General features: G+C 47.1%; 1 protein-coding gene across 2 annotated transcripts; it reads left to right on the top strand.

Annotated features, from left to right (window-relative positions):
* Nucleotides 1–1,394: 1,394 nt before the first annotated feature.
* Nucleotides 1,395–7,473, top strand: LOC123072830 (wall-associated receptor kinase 3). Of its 2 annotated transcripts, XM_044496493.1 has the most exons (5): nucleotides 1,401–2,370; nucleotides 2,479–2,622; nucleotides 4,704–5,561; nucleotides 5,672–5,695; nucleotides 6,065–7,473. In XM_044496493.1, the coding sequence occupies exons 1-5, from the start codon at nucleotides 1,440–1,442 to the stop codon at nucleotides 7,240–7,242; spliced, it is 3,135 nt and encodes a 1,044-aa protein (XP_044352428.1). In that variant the 5' UTR covers nucleotides 1,401–1,439; the 3' UTR covers nucleotides 7,243–7,473. The 2 variants fall into 2 exon arrangements, with proteins under 2 accessions (XP_044352429.1, XP_044352428.1); XM_044496494.1 differs by lacking the exon at nucleotides 5,672–5,695 and having other exon boundaries at nucleotides 1,395–2,370.
* The last annotated feature ends 5,538 nt before the right edge of the window (nucleotides 7,474–13,011 follow it).

Genomic DNA, 13,011 nt, shown 5'->3' with positions numbered 1-13,011 from the left:
TTGATCCTACGTACGTACTTTACTATAAATCGAGCGTTTAAATTAAAAATATTCAAAAAATGATATTTTTTGCTCTTTATGGGCATTTACCCAGGGGCACCGAAATACGTGGTAACCACGAGAAATTTTGAAATTTTGAACAGTAACCAAAACCTTGAGGCTGGTCATAGTGGGGAGTAACTTATACTAGTTTCATGCATATGACACTAGTCTAAGTTACTATCTTTATAGTGCAAAATAACATAGTAGTAGTGTCATAGAGGACTTCATTTATTAGTTTGTAGACTCAGTTTGTATTGGGAAGCGCTATGTTACAGTAACATATTATGTTATCACTTCTCATTAACTACATGTCACATAAGCAAAATTTTCTTGAAGTGTGCTATGTTACTAGCTAAGTTACTCCCACTATGACTAGCCTGATAAATAGCAGATTGATATTTTGGGTGGAGCATCTATAACAACCTAACAGTACGGACACTCCAACTTCTTTGAGTTTCTTTTATTTATTCATATATTTTATCTATATAACAACCTAAAGCATCATAGCTCAATTTCAAATATGAAGTTGCTTAAGACATCTCCAGCAACGTGCCGCAAAATGAACTCACAATATGTCTGCAAATACGTATGCACACGGTCTGCGAACAGAGGTATGGAAACCGGCCATCCCACCCCCCCCCCCCCCCCCCCCCCCCCCCCACCACCAAAAACCCGCACGTTGCTCCTCTCTCTCCTCGGCAACCCCACCCGCTGCCAGCCCTCATGCAGCCTCCGCCGGCCGGCCACCTCGCCGGAGTGCCCCGCCTCAGGTCCCTCCGTCTCCGGCCCCTAACTCTCTCTCTCTCTCTCTCTCTCGCTCCCACGTACGAAGCTCTGCAACTCTTCCTGGCCACCTTCACCTAAAGCCTGGCCACACTCGATGGTGCACACAACCTGTTCGATACTTCGATGACATACGTGCACGGGTCGCGAATGCCATCGGGCGCGCTGCCGCCGCCATCTTCCTGGTCGCCGCGCCCGCGTGGATGCTACATGTGCTGTTGCGCGTGCTTGCTGCTACCGGTTGCTATTGCACTGGTAGGCGAGCGCGGCCGTCCGGCGGACGAGAGAATCATGCGGTCTGACGGACGCCCCCCTCTCTGACCATCACCGCAACTCCACAGCTCATCCACGGGGCACACAGCCTGTTCGATAAAATACATGGACAGCTGGGCGTTGTCCCTTGGGTACAATGGTACACGTTTTTGACAGATGGAGTGGACATTGGACCCCCGCCCCTTGGAGATGCCCTTGGTTCTCACTTGTCGAAAATTACTTTTACCACACGCAGCAGGTCCGGGCAACAAGAGTGCGCGCCATCTTTATAAGCCGGCCCGGCTGGAGAGCGATGCACGGTTCAGGAGCTAGCTAGCTAGGCAGACAAGCTCAACCACTCAATGGCGCACATAACAACCATCTTGGGGGTGCTGATGGCGGCTGCAGCAGCGGCGATGCTGATATCGCCGCTCCTTGCTGGAGCAGAAGTTTATCCGGCGGAGGTGCAAGGGATGCCCGACTGCGACATCACCTGTGGCAACATAAGTGTGCCGTACCCGTTCGGCATGGGTCCGGCTAGGTGCTACTGGCCGGGGTTCAACCTCACCTGCAACCACACAAGCAACCCGCCGTGGTTGCTGCTCGGCGACGGCACCCTCCAAGTCAAAGAATTTTCCCTCACTAACTGGTCGACATTTGTGGCCGTCATACGCACGGGCGACATAAAAGTCAATGGCAATGGTGAAGGCACACTCGGCGGTGGTCTTACCACCAACGGGCCCTACACGATTTCATCCAACAAGCTCATCCTGCTGGGCTGCAATGTTCAGGCGACACTCAAGAACAGTGATGTGATCGTGAGCAGCTGTTCTTCTTTCTGCAAAAACGGTGATAGACTCTCCCATGTGCGATCCACACTCGAAGAAGGCATGCAATGCTCTGGCAGTGGCTGCTGCCAGTCGGACATTGTCTTCGACCCTGCGGACGTAGTAGGAAGGCTTGCCAGCAGCACGTCCTACGACGTGCAGCTCAAATGGTTCGGCTGGAACCGCAGCGCGGACCACCAGTGGCCGGCATACGTCTTCATTGCGAGGTATGATTGGTTCAGCCATACACCGGTCTTAGAGGAGCTATTTCGAACAGATGCCCCTGTGTCAGCGGATGCAATACAACTTCCCCTGTTGCTGGATTGGGAGGTTGTTGGCCATGGCGCAGAGTGCTCCAACGTCTGCAAGAGCAGGCACAGTGACTGCATAAAGGGTAAGAGAGGCTACATATGCTTATGCAATGATGGCTACCAAGGGAATCCCTACATCACCAATGGATGCAAAGGTATGTTCTTTGTTAATAGTAACTTCTTTTCCTGATTTGAGACGAGGAATAAACTTTGGAGGTTTCTCTTTGCTTAATGCTAGCATGTGTTGGTTCGGCTATGTGTAGATATCGACGAGTGCAATGAACAGTACCCTAAAACGTGCTATGGTGATTGTACCAATTCGGATGGATCACATGACTGCCGCTGTCCGCCTGGAACCCATGGCGACCCTACGATGCCTGATGCCTGCTTCATCAATTTCGTCCCAGGTAAGCAATATTGCGGCAATCTCATTTGTTATTACTATCAAGATGAAGGCAAATAAGGGATGAACAAGAAAGAACAGATCCTATGCATCTCTCAACAAGCACAAAAAAAGTTCAACACCACATACATCAACTAGCCAACTACTGAGTTGACAGTTAGTTATTTAGTGACATCATCTTAGAGAACAAATGCAGGACTAAAACTGACATTAAGCTAATGAATTATATACAAAACAAACATAGAGTCACATTAGTGAGACTGTACGGATTTACTTAGCAAGAGGAAGAAACCATAGGCGGACTTAAACAAGAAAATAAATCATCAAGGGATTAGTATTGTTCACTCCAATTTTGCAAATCTACTCATGAAAAACGTCATTTTGTTACAGAACTATTAGTTTAGACTTCCCTCCAAAAAACATCAAAATTGGAGATTCGCATCTAAGGCCGAAAATGAATATTGAAATCTCCTTGCCCCAACTTCAAAATGAGCGCAAATGATTCAGTAGCTCACCACTTAAGCCAACCAATTGAGCATGAAGAACGTTGCTAGCAAATCAGCGAAAATCTTTTTGCAGATAAAACTTTTGCCAAAAAATATAAGCAGCAACAATGTTTAAAATACTCATCCAATAAACCATACGCGAATTTTGCTATATATCTAAAAAAATACCGTTTATGGGAAGTTGGGGCAGAAAAAAGGCGTCCAACAGCTCCCGTAAACCTGGCAAATTTTTTTCGGATCCCGTAGAAACACCTCCTCGATCCTCCACGTTTACGGGAAGATGGCCTTCGCGTATAATTTTGGCGGGTGGATAACCGCATGAAATTTCATGAGAAGAACGCTGGACCACTCCGCGCCACCGCCGGAACGCCGCCGCCGCCGGCGCATCAGCAAGGCTGCCGTCGCCGCCGAGTACGTGAGGCCACCGCCTCCGCCACGCACGCCACTGCCACACGTCATCATCGCCGCTGCCGCCGCTCCTGTGCACCGCAGCCACGCGCTGCCGTCACTCGCCATCCCGTCTCCGTCACTAACATGCGGGCCCTATGATTTTTGCTAGAGTATTTAAACTGATAATAGAAAAATAAAGATTTTACGGGATGATGTTTACGGGAACTGAGAAAAATGTCTAAAATTATACTGCCATCCCGTGAAACAACTTTTACTAGATGTTCTTTAGGGGAACTCTTGGAGTTGTTCTAAGTACAATTAGGATCATTAAGTTGAAAAAAGGGCAGCCGGTGCATGTAGCTCCCGCTTGCTTGCGCATGGTCTAGGGAAGGGTCCGACTATTTTGGGTCTAAGACATTCTAAAATAAGAAACGAACTTCACCCGATCTCTAGCAAAGCTCCATTTTGGCCATAAACAGCACTGATACGAGAACATGAGATCTACCACTCTGGCCATATACACGAGTGAGAGATACATTTTTTTTCGAACCATACTAGAGAACTGCATGTAAATATATGGATGAGAAAAAACAGAGGTCCAAACGACCAGTACAAAAGTTGCACTACAAAAAAACAGGGAGCAAAATCTCACACACCCAAACGACCTAGGAATAAAACACACATGAGGGCAGGAAAGCAACGAGGAAGAAACTTTCCAGTGTCTATGGGGAAATTCCTTCTTTCGCTGTTGGCAAGGCACATCGCTTGGCTTCTTCCGTGATCTTGTCCTCAAACATCTGGATTGTTCCTTTCCTTCCAAATCGACCAGACGACCAATATTACAAGCGAATTAAACGACTTCTTCATTTTCCCCTACAACCTTTCACATGTGTTGAACCACCACGGCACCACGACCTGAAACTATTATTAGGAATGGGGATAGCCCTGCAGATTATGTTAATTACAGCGCACTCCATGAACGAGTGATTGGCATTCTCCTACGTGTGGCTACAGAAGCTATCCCCAGTTCTCCACATGTACAATGAGGAAGGAAATAAAAATCAATCCGTATATATCTGATTACAACTTCCAGCATGTGCTATCTGAAGGGGAGGAAGAAGAGGCAGCCCATACCCATTTTACATTGAAGTAAATGAATAATGACGTTGCTACTTTATCAATCAAATAGGTAACTGCAGCACATCCTGCGGTGACATAAACGTGCCATACCCCTTCGGAATTGGCTCTGCCGGTTGCTACTGGCCAGGGTTCAACCTCGCCTGTAATACAAGCCAACGGCCAGCAAAGCTACTCCTCGTCCTCCATGAGTACCCCTTCCACGTCACGGAGATCTCCCTCCAGAACAACACGATGCGCCTCAGCACCTACTCCATCATGCATATAGACCCCAGCGATTCACCTGGTAATTTTACGTTTTTCAATTTCTCTGGGACGCCCTACTCACTATCGACCGGCAACGAGTTCATCCTGTCGGGCTGCAACCTTCAGGCGACGCTGACTGGGGGTGGCCCTGAGGTTTTCATCAGTGGTTGTGCCTCCTTCTGCCCCTCCAATATAAGTGGCACCGATGTGGAGACGGCACTGCAGCGTAGAGGAAGATACTGCAATGGGATGGGCTGCTGTCAGGCGAATATCCCCATGTCTTCCAACGACATTTCCACGTTGTTGATAGTTCAAAAGCTCAACAAGAATGATGGCCAGGAGTTGACGTTGCAGCCCGCGTACATGCTAATCGCAGAGGAGGGGTGGTTCGATCAACAACAGCTGTCCAAGGAGATAGCAGGGCAGGAGGAATCCGAAATACCCAAGGTGCAGGTTCCCGTAGTTCTGCAGTGGGAGGTCATGCAAGGCTTACCACGACTAGCTAACATGAAGGTGCATCCGGGCTGTCCAGTAGAGGTAGTCCGCAAGCTCTGCAAGAGCAAGAACAGCTATTGCAAACGTGGGAGCAGAGGCTATTTATGCCAGTGCATGGATGGCTACGACAAGCCTGGCAACAACCCCTACCTCGCCGACGGATGCAAAGGTTAGAACATCTATTTACGATTCTAACATAAAACGTGTTTACGCTATTAATTTTCTTGTTCCTCTAATATATGTAGTTTTTAAGCTAGTGTTTCTCACTTTTGCCTCCAGGTGGCCGCAAGCCCTTATCTACAGGTGAGCAAAGCTGCAACTTTCTTCCTTCTGTTTAATTACAGATCAAGACAAGTACTGTATTTCCCTTGAAAATTGTTTCAAGCAATAATTATTGGCATTCTAGTGTACATACTAATCGACTTAATTGATAAGAAGAGAACTTGCTGTATGTTTTCTTGGTCCAACTTGAAGTCTGAAATTTAAAATTATTTATCTGAAATCTTGAACATTCTGAAACCAATTTTCTTCGTGTCATATGAACTCAGGAAGCCAAAAAGTTACTTGAGTGAACTTTGTTGATTACTCCTGCTGCTGAGTAACTGTAGACCAAGTGTATAATACTATTCCAATGATAGAGAAAATGAATAATACTATTGTACATCTTTGCAGGTATATACCTCGTCAGCATAGGAGTTGCTGTTGGGGCATGCATCGTACTATTTCTTCTTGCTGGATCCTTCACACATAAGAAGTTCAAACATCGAAGAGCGCAGATGTTGAAACAGAAGTTCTTCGAAAAAAACCGTGGACAATTGTTGCAACAATTGGTATCACAAAGAGCTGATATTGCAGAAAGAATGATTATAACCTTAGATGAGCTTGAGAAGGCAACAAACAGATTTGATAAAGCTCGCGAGCTTGGTGGTGGTGGGCATGGCACAGTCTACAAAGGGATCCTATCAGATCTTCATCTTGTAGCCATCAAGAAACCAAAGGCGGTGATTCAAAAGGAGATTGATGAATTCATTAATGAGGTTGCTATCCTATCACAGATCAACCATAGAAATGTCGTAAAACTCTATGGTTGTTGCCTTGAAACAGAGGTCCCCATATTGGTCTACGAGTTTATATCCAACGGCACCCTTTATGATCATCTTCATATTGATGGACCAAGATCATTGTCATGGAATGATAGGCTACGGATAGCAGTTGAGACTGCTAGATCTTTAGCCTATCTTCACTCAACAACTTCAGTACCCATCATCCATAGAGATATCAAGTCTGCTAATATACTTTTGGATGATACTCTAACAGCAAAGGTCGCAGACTTCGGAGCTTCACGGTATGTTCTGTTGGATAGATCAGGGATCACAACAAGAGTGCAAGGTACAAGAGGATATCTGGACCCTGGGTATTTCTACACCGGGCGTCTCACAGAAAAAAGTGATGTGTACAGCTTTGGTGTCTTGCTTCTGGAGTTGTTGACTAGAAAGAAACCATTTTCATTCATCTCTTCGGAAGATGAAGGCCTCGTTACACATTTTACTACCTTATTCACACAAGGCAAATTATCAGAGATACTAGATCTGCAAGTTATGGAAGAGGGAGGCAGTGAAATGGAAGAAGTCGCGGCGCTTGCAGCCATGTGTATAACATTAAGAGGAGAGGATCGTCCGTCCATGAAGCAAGTGGAGATCAAGCTCGAAGGCACTCAAGCATCTAGGGAACATGAGGGGGGTAATGTAAGAAATTGTCCAGCGACTGCAGATGGAAGTGGGACCGAGGAGTTATCCAGACAGTATAGTATGGAAGAGGAGTTCATGTTATCTTCAAGGTATCCTCGGTAGTTCTGCTTAAGCCGGAGCTCATCAACGTTTTTGGAGGTTCTCCTATGCATTCATTTACCTTGTGCATTTGGTCTCTTTGCTTCCATGTCTGCTCCATTTCTTCATCCTGTCTTTTTAAATAAACTCTGTGTTCACACTCTGTAATGTTATAAACTTGTTGTAACCGGGTTCTTAGCCAGGTGGCATCTATCATATGTGAAGTAGAATAATGTAATGAGCTCGCTTTGTTCTGATCGACTGTTGTTTCTTTGTGTTTTACGTGGAGCTACACTAACCTGATTAGCTTAGTTATCGAAAATGTCAGGAGAATCAAACAGCATAATTCTACCTATCCAAATGTGTATGTTTCTTCATACTCCAAAATGTTATGGATTGAAGCAACATGACGAACACCCGCTACAGATGAATCAAGTCCAACCGCAACAAAGGTCTTATATATTTGCACATTCAGCTCTGATGATGAGTCAATACAAAGACATTACAGTGATTAACAGTATCATAACCCTCCCAGCTTAGATGGGTAGCAGAAAAAGTGCTGAACCTAAGCCACCAAATTGGTTTTAATACATAAGGGTTTGACATGTTTTCCGTAATAGCAGCAAAAATGATCTGCATGCCACAAGCAAAACTGATCTCATAGATGTTGTTATAGGAAATGTTAGTATGGTTTGATTCAGGTAAATCTTGTTCCAAAAAGTAGTTCCAAGAGACTACTCTGATCCTTGGTATGTGGTTGTATTAGCACTTCAGTACTGAACATGCAAATGACTGCATGGCTTGATTCAGGTAAATCTGTTCCTGTAAGTACAAGCATTTGTCAGTAGGTTAATTGGTGTCTAAGAGGTTATTTTGCTCCTTGGTGTGGTCGTCTTATTTGACGGTGCGTTAGTACTGAACTTGTTAATGATTGATACTGGATGGGAGCTGCAGGGATCAATCGATGTTGGCTCGCCTCCGTCCTGCAGCAAAGGCAGCTACCGCAATGGGTGGGTTGCAACATCAACGATGGTGCAACATCAGTGTCTTTTGGCTCGCCCCTGGCCTGTAGAAAACCGCGGCTGTTGCAATGAGGTGGGTTGCAGCACGGTACAACAAGATGCGTGGCAGGGGTAGTGGCAGAATCTTGCGAAGCCGTGGCTGGAGGTTCTCCTGCAGCACCGCGCCTCCGGTGGCAAACGTGGTCGCCTTTCTGTGGCCCCCCTGGCTTGCAGCAACGGGGCTGAGACTACTACACGGTGGCCAGAGAGAGTTGTTAGAAAACTCTATCAACGGAACAAGACAAACTTGAGGAGAAACAAGTTGATGGGGGCAGGTTTCTAGTGTTAAGGATAGCAGTCGGGTGGACCCCACAGGGACACGTGCACCGCAATGTAGGTGGCCCACGAAGCGAATCGATCAACTGAGAGATTTTTGAGTGTTTTCCTTATTCTGGTTCAAACTCGGTACCTGATCATTATACTTGCTGAAGTATTATGCTGCTAGCTTCCTTAACTTTATAATTTATATATGAAGTGTAATTGCGAAATTGTTGTATAATACCCAGTGATACTCGTACCTCTCCAAAATAACCACACTGAGGTATGGGCGTATGGCCTCTCTGAGGCTTGTTGAGGGCCGGCAAAATAATAGTAAGCACATGACGTTTTGGCTTTCTAAAAGGAGGACTTACCTCGGGGCTCTGCATCACACAATACTCAGAGTCATGAGGCAATTTCATTTCATTAGCAAGCTTGTTCCTTGCCATTGATAATGAGTTATGGATGGTGCAAGACATATCTAGCTACATGTATGAAATCTAGAACGCCACAATCAGAATAAAATCCACACGACACAATCACCTTTCGTCGTCACAAACTTTGATATTGACATCCTGCTAGTCCGCTACACGTGTGGTGGGACAAGCCACATGGCAGCTTGAACACCACGCTCGCAATAAAATCCTTTTGACATAATCACCTTCCCGTCGTAACAAACTAATTCATCATCGTCGTAGTACACCGCACGGCCATCGGCCATTTTTGTGAGATACCTCTTATGAGAAGGAAGATGGCCATATCTTTCGTTGGAATAATAGATGTGGCCGTCGATGAGTGGTGGAGGTGGCCATCGGTGAGTGGTGGAGGACCTGGAGGAGCTGCAGCTCGGGCAAGGGGGAGAGAAGAAAAATACAGGAGGAGGGAAGAAAAGGTAGGAGGAAGAAGAAACATCTTACATGTGGGTCCCACAATAAGCTAACTGTCAAACAAAAGGTTCAACAAACGGATTGTTTAGGAGCGGTCCCGACCTGTCATAAACCGGTTTAAAATGTTAGCAACGTCGAATTTGGGTTTTTTGAAACAGCCGACCCCTGAGTTGGTAGTTATCAGCGGAAAAAATATATTCGGTAGTTTTTTGTAACCTTAGCCTGTAAAGTAGTAGTTTTATGCTATTTACTCATTATGGAGAGCAGTTCACTAGGGAAGTTGTAAATGACAGAATGGTCTGCTTCAGCAATTCACTACCATTTATCGCCAGGTTTTTTTTTTGCTGTCCAAGAGGTTATTTTGCGGTTTGCTCCTTGGCTCCCGATTGTCTTATTTGACAGCATGTCAGTACTGAACTTGTGAATAATAATTAAGCATGTGAATTAGCACACTTCCAACCTCTGCATGACAAATAGTTAGACGAGGGATTAGAGATAGAACCAATGTTGAATTGCATACCGCCGAGGATCCTCACTTTCGGGTCCTTGAACGGCATTGCCTTGGGTTGCCACCTCGCCCTCATGCGATTGCTCCCTACTAGCCTTGCGCCGGTTTGCATCGCGACACAGACGTTGCGGTTTGTTGATGACTCGTCGATCGGCATGGGGGGCACGGCCATCTGCGCCGCCGTGGCTATTCCCCTGCCCTATACTCTGCCGCGCCACCGCTTATAGCGTTTGCTGACTGTCGTGAGAGGCGAGAGGCCGGGTCAGGTTGTGTGATAGGCAACTGCATATCGTAGGATTGTAGGATCGTCGGCCATGTGAGTCATATTCTCTCTTGCACAATTGGGCCAGTTATTTTTTTCGAGGGGAATTGGGCCTTGCAAAAGTTTTACTTGCTGAAGTATTATACTACTATCTTCCTTAACTTTCGAATTTACATATAAAGTGCATTTGCAAAATTCTTGTACAACACCCAACGGTACTGACATCTCTCCAAAATGCCACATTGAGATCTGGCCTCTCCAAGGCTTGTTTAGGGCCGGCAAAATAATGGTAAGCGACGTGACGTTTTTCCCTTCGAAAAGGAGGACATACCTGGGGCTCTGCATCACACAATGCACACAGTCATGAGACGATTTTCATCGCAGTAGCAAGCTAGTGCCTTGCCATTGATAATGACCAAATTAAGCATGGTGCTAGAAATATCTATTAATTTACATGTATGGTCGGACAAGCCACATGTCTGCTTGAACGCCACGCTTATACAGAATAAAATCGACGTGACAAAATCACCTTCCTGTCATCACAAACTTTGATTTTGAAGTCGTTCTAGTTTGCTACACGTGCGGTGGGACAAGCCACATGGCAGCTTGAACGCCACGCTCCCCATAAAATCCTTGCGACATAATCACCTTCCCGTCGTAACAAACTAATTCATCATCGTCGTAGTACACGGCACGGCCATCGGCCATTTTTGTGAGATACCTCTTATGAGAAGGAAGATGGCCATATCTTTCGTTGGAGTAATAGATGTGGTTCCTCTGCACGCCGCCACGCCCTTCCGCACACACCTCCACAGCCGTGGAGCATGTTGGGCCCAAGAACAATGCATAGTCATGCAAGCTTGTCATCTCTTCCCACCTATAGTGTGTGTTGACATCGACGACTAGGCGGACTAGCTCAAATAGCCTGAAGAAATACTCCCCGGTCTTGACCGCCATAGTCAGCTTGTTGCCCATCTCGAAGATGTAGATGGCATGCACATGCGCATAATCGTCATCCTCCCACAAGAGATAAGGAAGGATTTGGGTGACAACTGCCTCGATGATCGTGACTAGTAGAGGTTCATTTGCGCCGGCGCCGATGTCAAACTTGAGCAGTCTGACCTCATGATAATCTAGCCGGAGCCCGTAGAGCTCCCCATGGAAGAAGGCTATATCCTTGAGGATTCCCGTGCCACATGCTTGCACGGTCCACCCTTTAGCCCAATTAACTCTGCAAAGCGCGGCCATGCAGCCATGGGTGATGGCGGCGAGGATGCATGTCTCGGAGGTGGGTTCCTCGGAGAAGATGATTTTGGAGACTTTGGAGGGGTCGACGGAGTTATGGCTAGGGTCAATCCTCCTTTTCTCAGTCGAGAGCACCACTTTGGCGCGGGAGAAGAGGTTGAGTATCAGGATGGGTCCAACAACAGACACCATGGCCACCCATCCACCTTGGTGAGATCCGACGATCCACTTGCGGGCCACGCCTTTGGGCGTGACTGTAAGACGGACACGCAGGACCCCTTCGTCCTCTAGGCAGTAGAGGTCCTTGGTTTTGGCGCGGTCGTACGTGGAGAGGACCAGCATCGGGAGAGGCGCCGGAGGCGGGCGCCAGGATGCGACGGCGCGCCAAGCCCTGCAGACGGCGGCGAAGCGCACGCGGCTGAGCGGGTTGGCGATCCGGCCGTAGACCAGGTCGAGGAGTTCGTCGGGGAGTTGGGAAGACATCTGCGCCGACGCCGTACGCACGTATGTACGGCGGGTGGATTTGATCTTATCCAGCAGAAGGAGGTACGCTTGCAATGTTTGGGCCGGACCCTAGTTAATTATATTGGACGCTTCGTACGTCTTCGTTTTCTTTCAGACTTAAGAGCTTTATTATTGAATCATTATATAATTGGGGTTACAATCAAACTGCACAGCATAAGCAATTTTTTTGGAACAAAGGTGATCCAAAGACATCTACATACGTCTAGTAGTAGTTGTTGACGTATAATGTGCTGGGAGACTCGAAGCCTTTTGAGGTTCATTTGTTTCTGGTCAAGAACAAGTTTTGGTAATCTCCCCTAGCGGCGGCTAGGGTTTTCATGTCCTCCCTGGCGATCTGATCGTTGGTGAGTCTCTACCCAACAAACCTCGCATCCCCCACGTAGGGGTCCCCTACATCGAGGGAGGCTGCCCTAGCCTCGCACTGATGGAATCGGCCGGGGACGCGCAGTCTGGTACGAGCGGCGGCAGTGGTGCCGCCATGAGATCTGATCTCGATGAGTTCATGGAGCAGTTAAACTTGGAGGATGAAGCCTTTGATGATCGGGTGATTGATGAGAACGATCCCGAGATCAATGAGAGCGTCAGGTGGCTAGCCCTTGCTAGGGTTCACACGGACAAAACCTTCAGCCCGTCGGCCTTCTACAAGGATATGCGGGCGGCATGGAATCCTGCCCAACATGTGCATTTCTGTCCTGTCGGCCCAAATTTGTTCGTTGTTCAGGCCGCGTGCCTCGGCGACTGGGAACGGATGATCGAGCAGGGTCCCTGGTTGTTTAGGAACTTCTTAGTGCTGATGTGCCCCTATGATGGATTCACCAAAGCAGAGGAGGTTCCTATGGTGTTCATGCCAATTTGGCTCCAGATCCACAAACTCCCAGAGGGTTTCTGTAAGAAAGGCATTGTGGAACATCTGCTTAGGAATTCAGGGAAGATTCTAGAGATGAGATTGAATGGGAATACCCGTGGTGACTATGTGAGAATTAGGGTTCACCATGATGTGTGTCAGCCCTTAACCAAGTTCGTTAGTATTGTAAGAGGCAAAGAGCG

Source organism: Triticum aestivum, chromosome 3B, assembly GCF_018294505.1.
Source record: "Triticum aestivum cultivar Chinese Spring chromosome 3B, IWGSC CS RefSeq v2.1, whole genome shotgun sequence".
Classification (NCBI taxonomy): domain Eukaryota; kingdom Viridiplantae; phylum Streptophyta; class Magnoliopsida; order Poales; family Poaceae; genus Triticum; species Triticum aestivum.
This window is presented reverse-complemented; position numbering and strand designations above follow the sequence as displayed.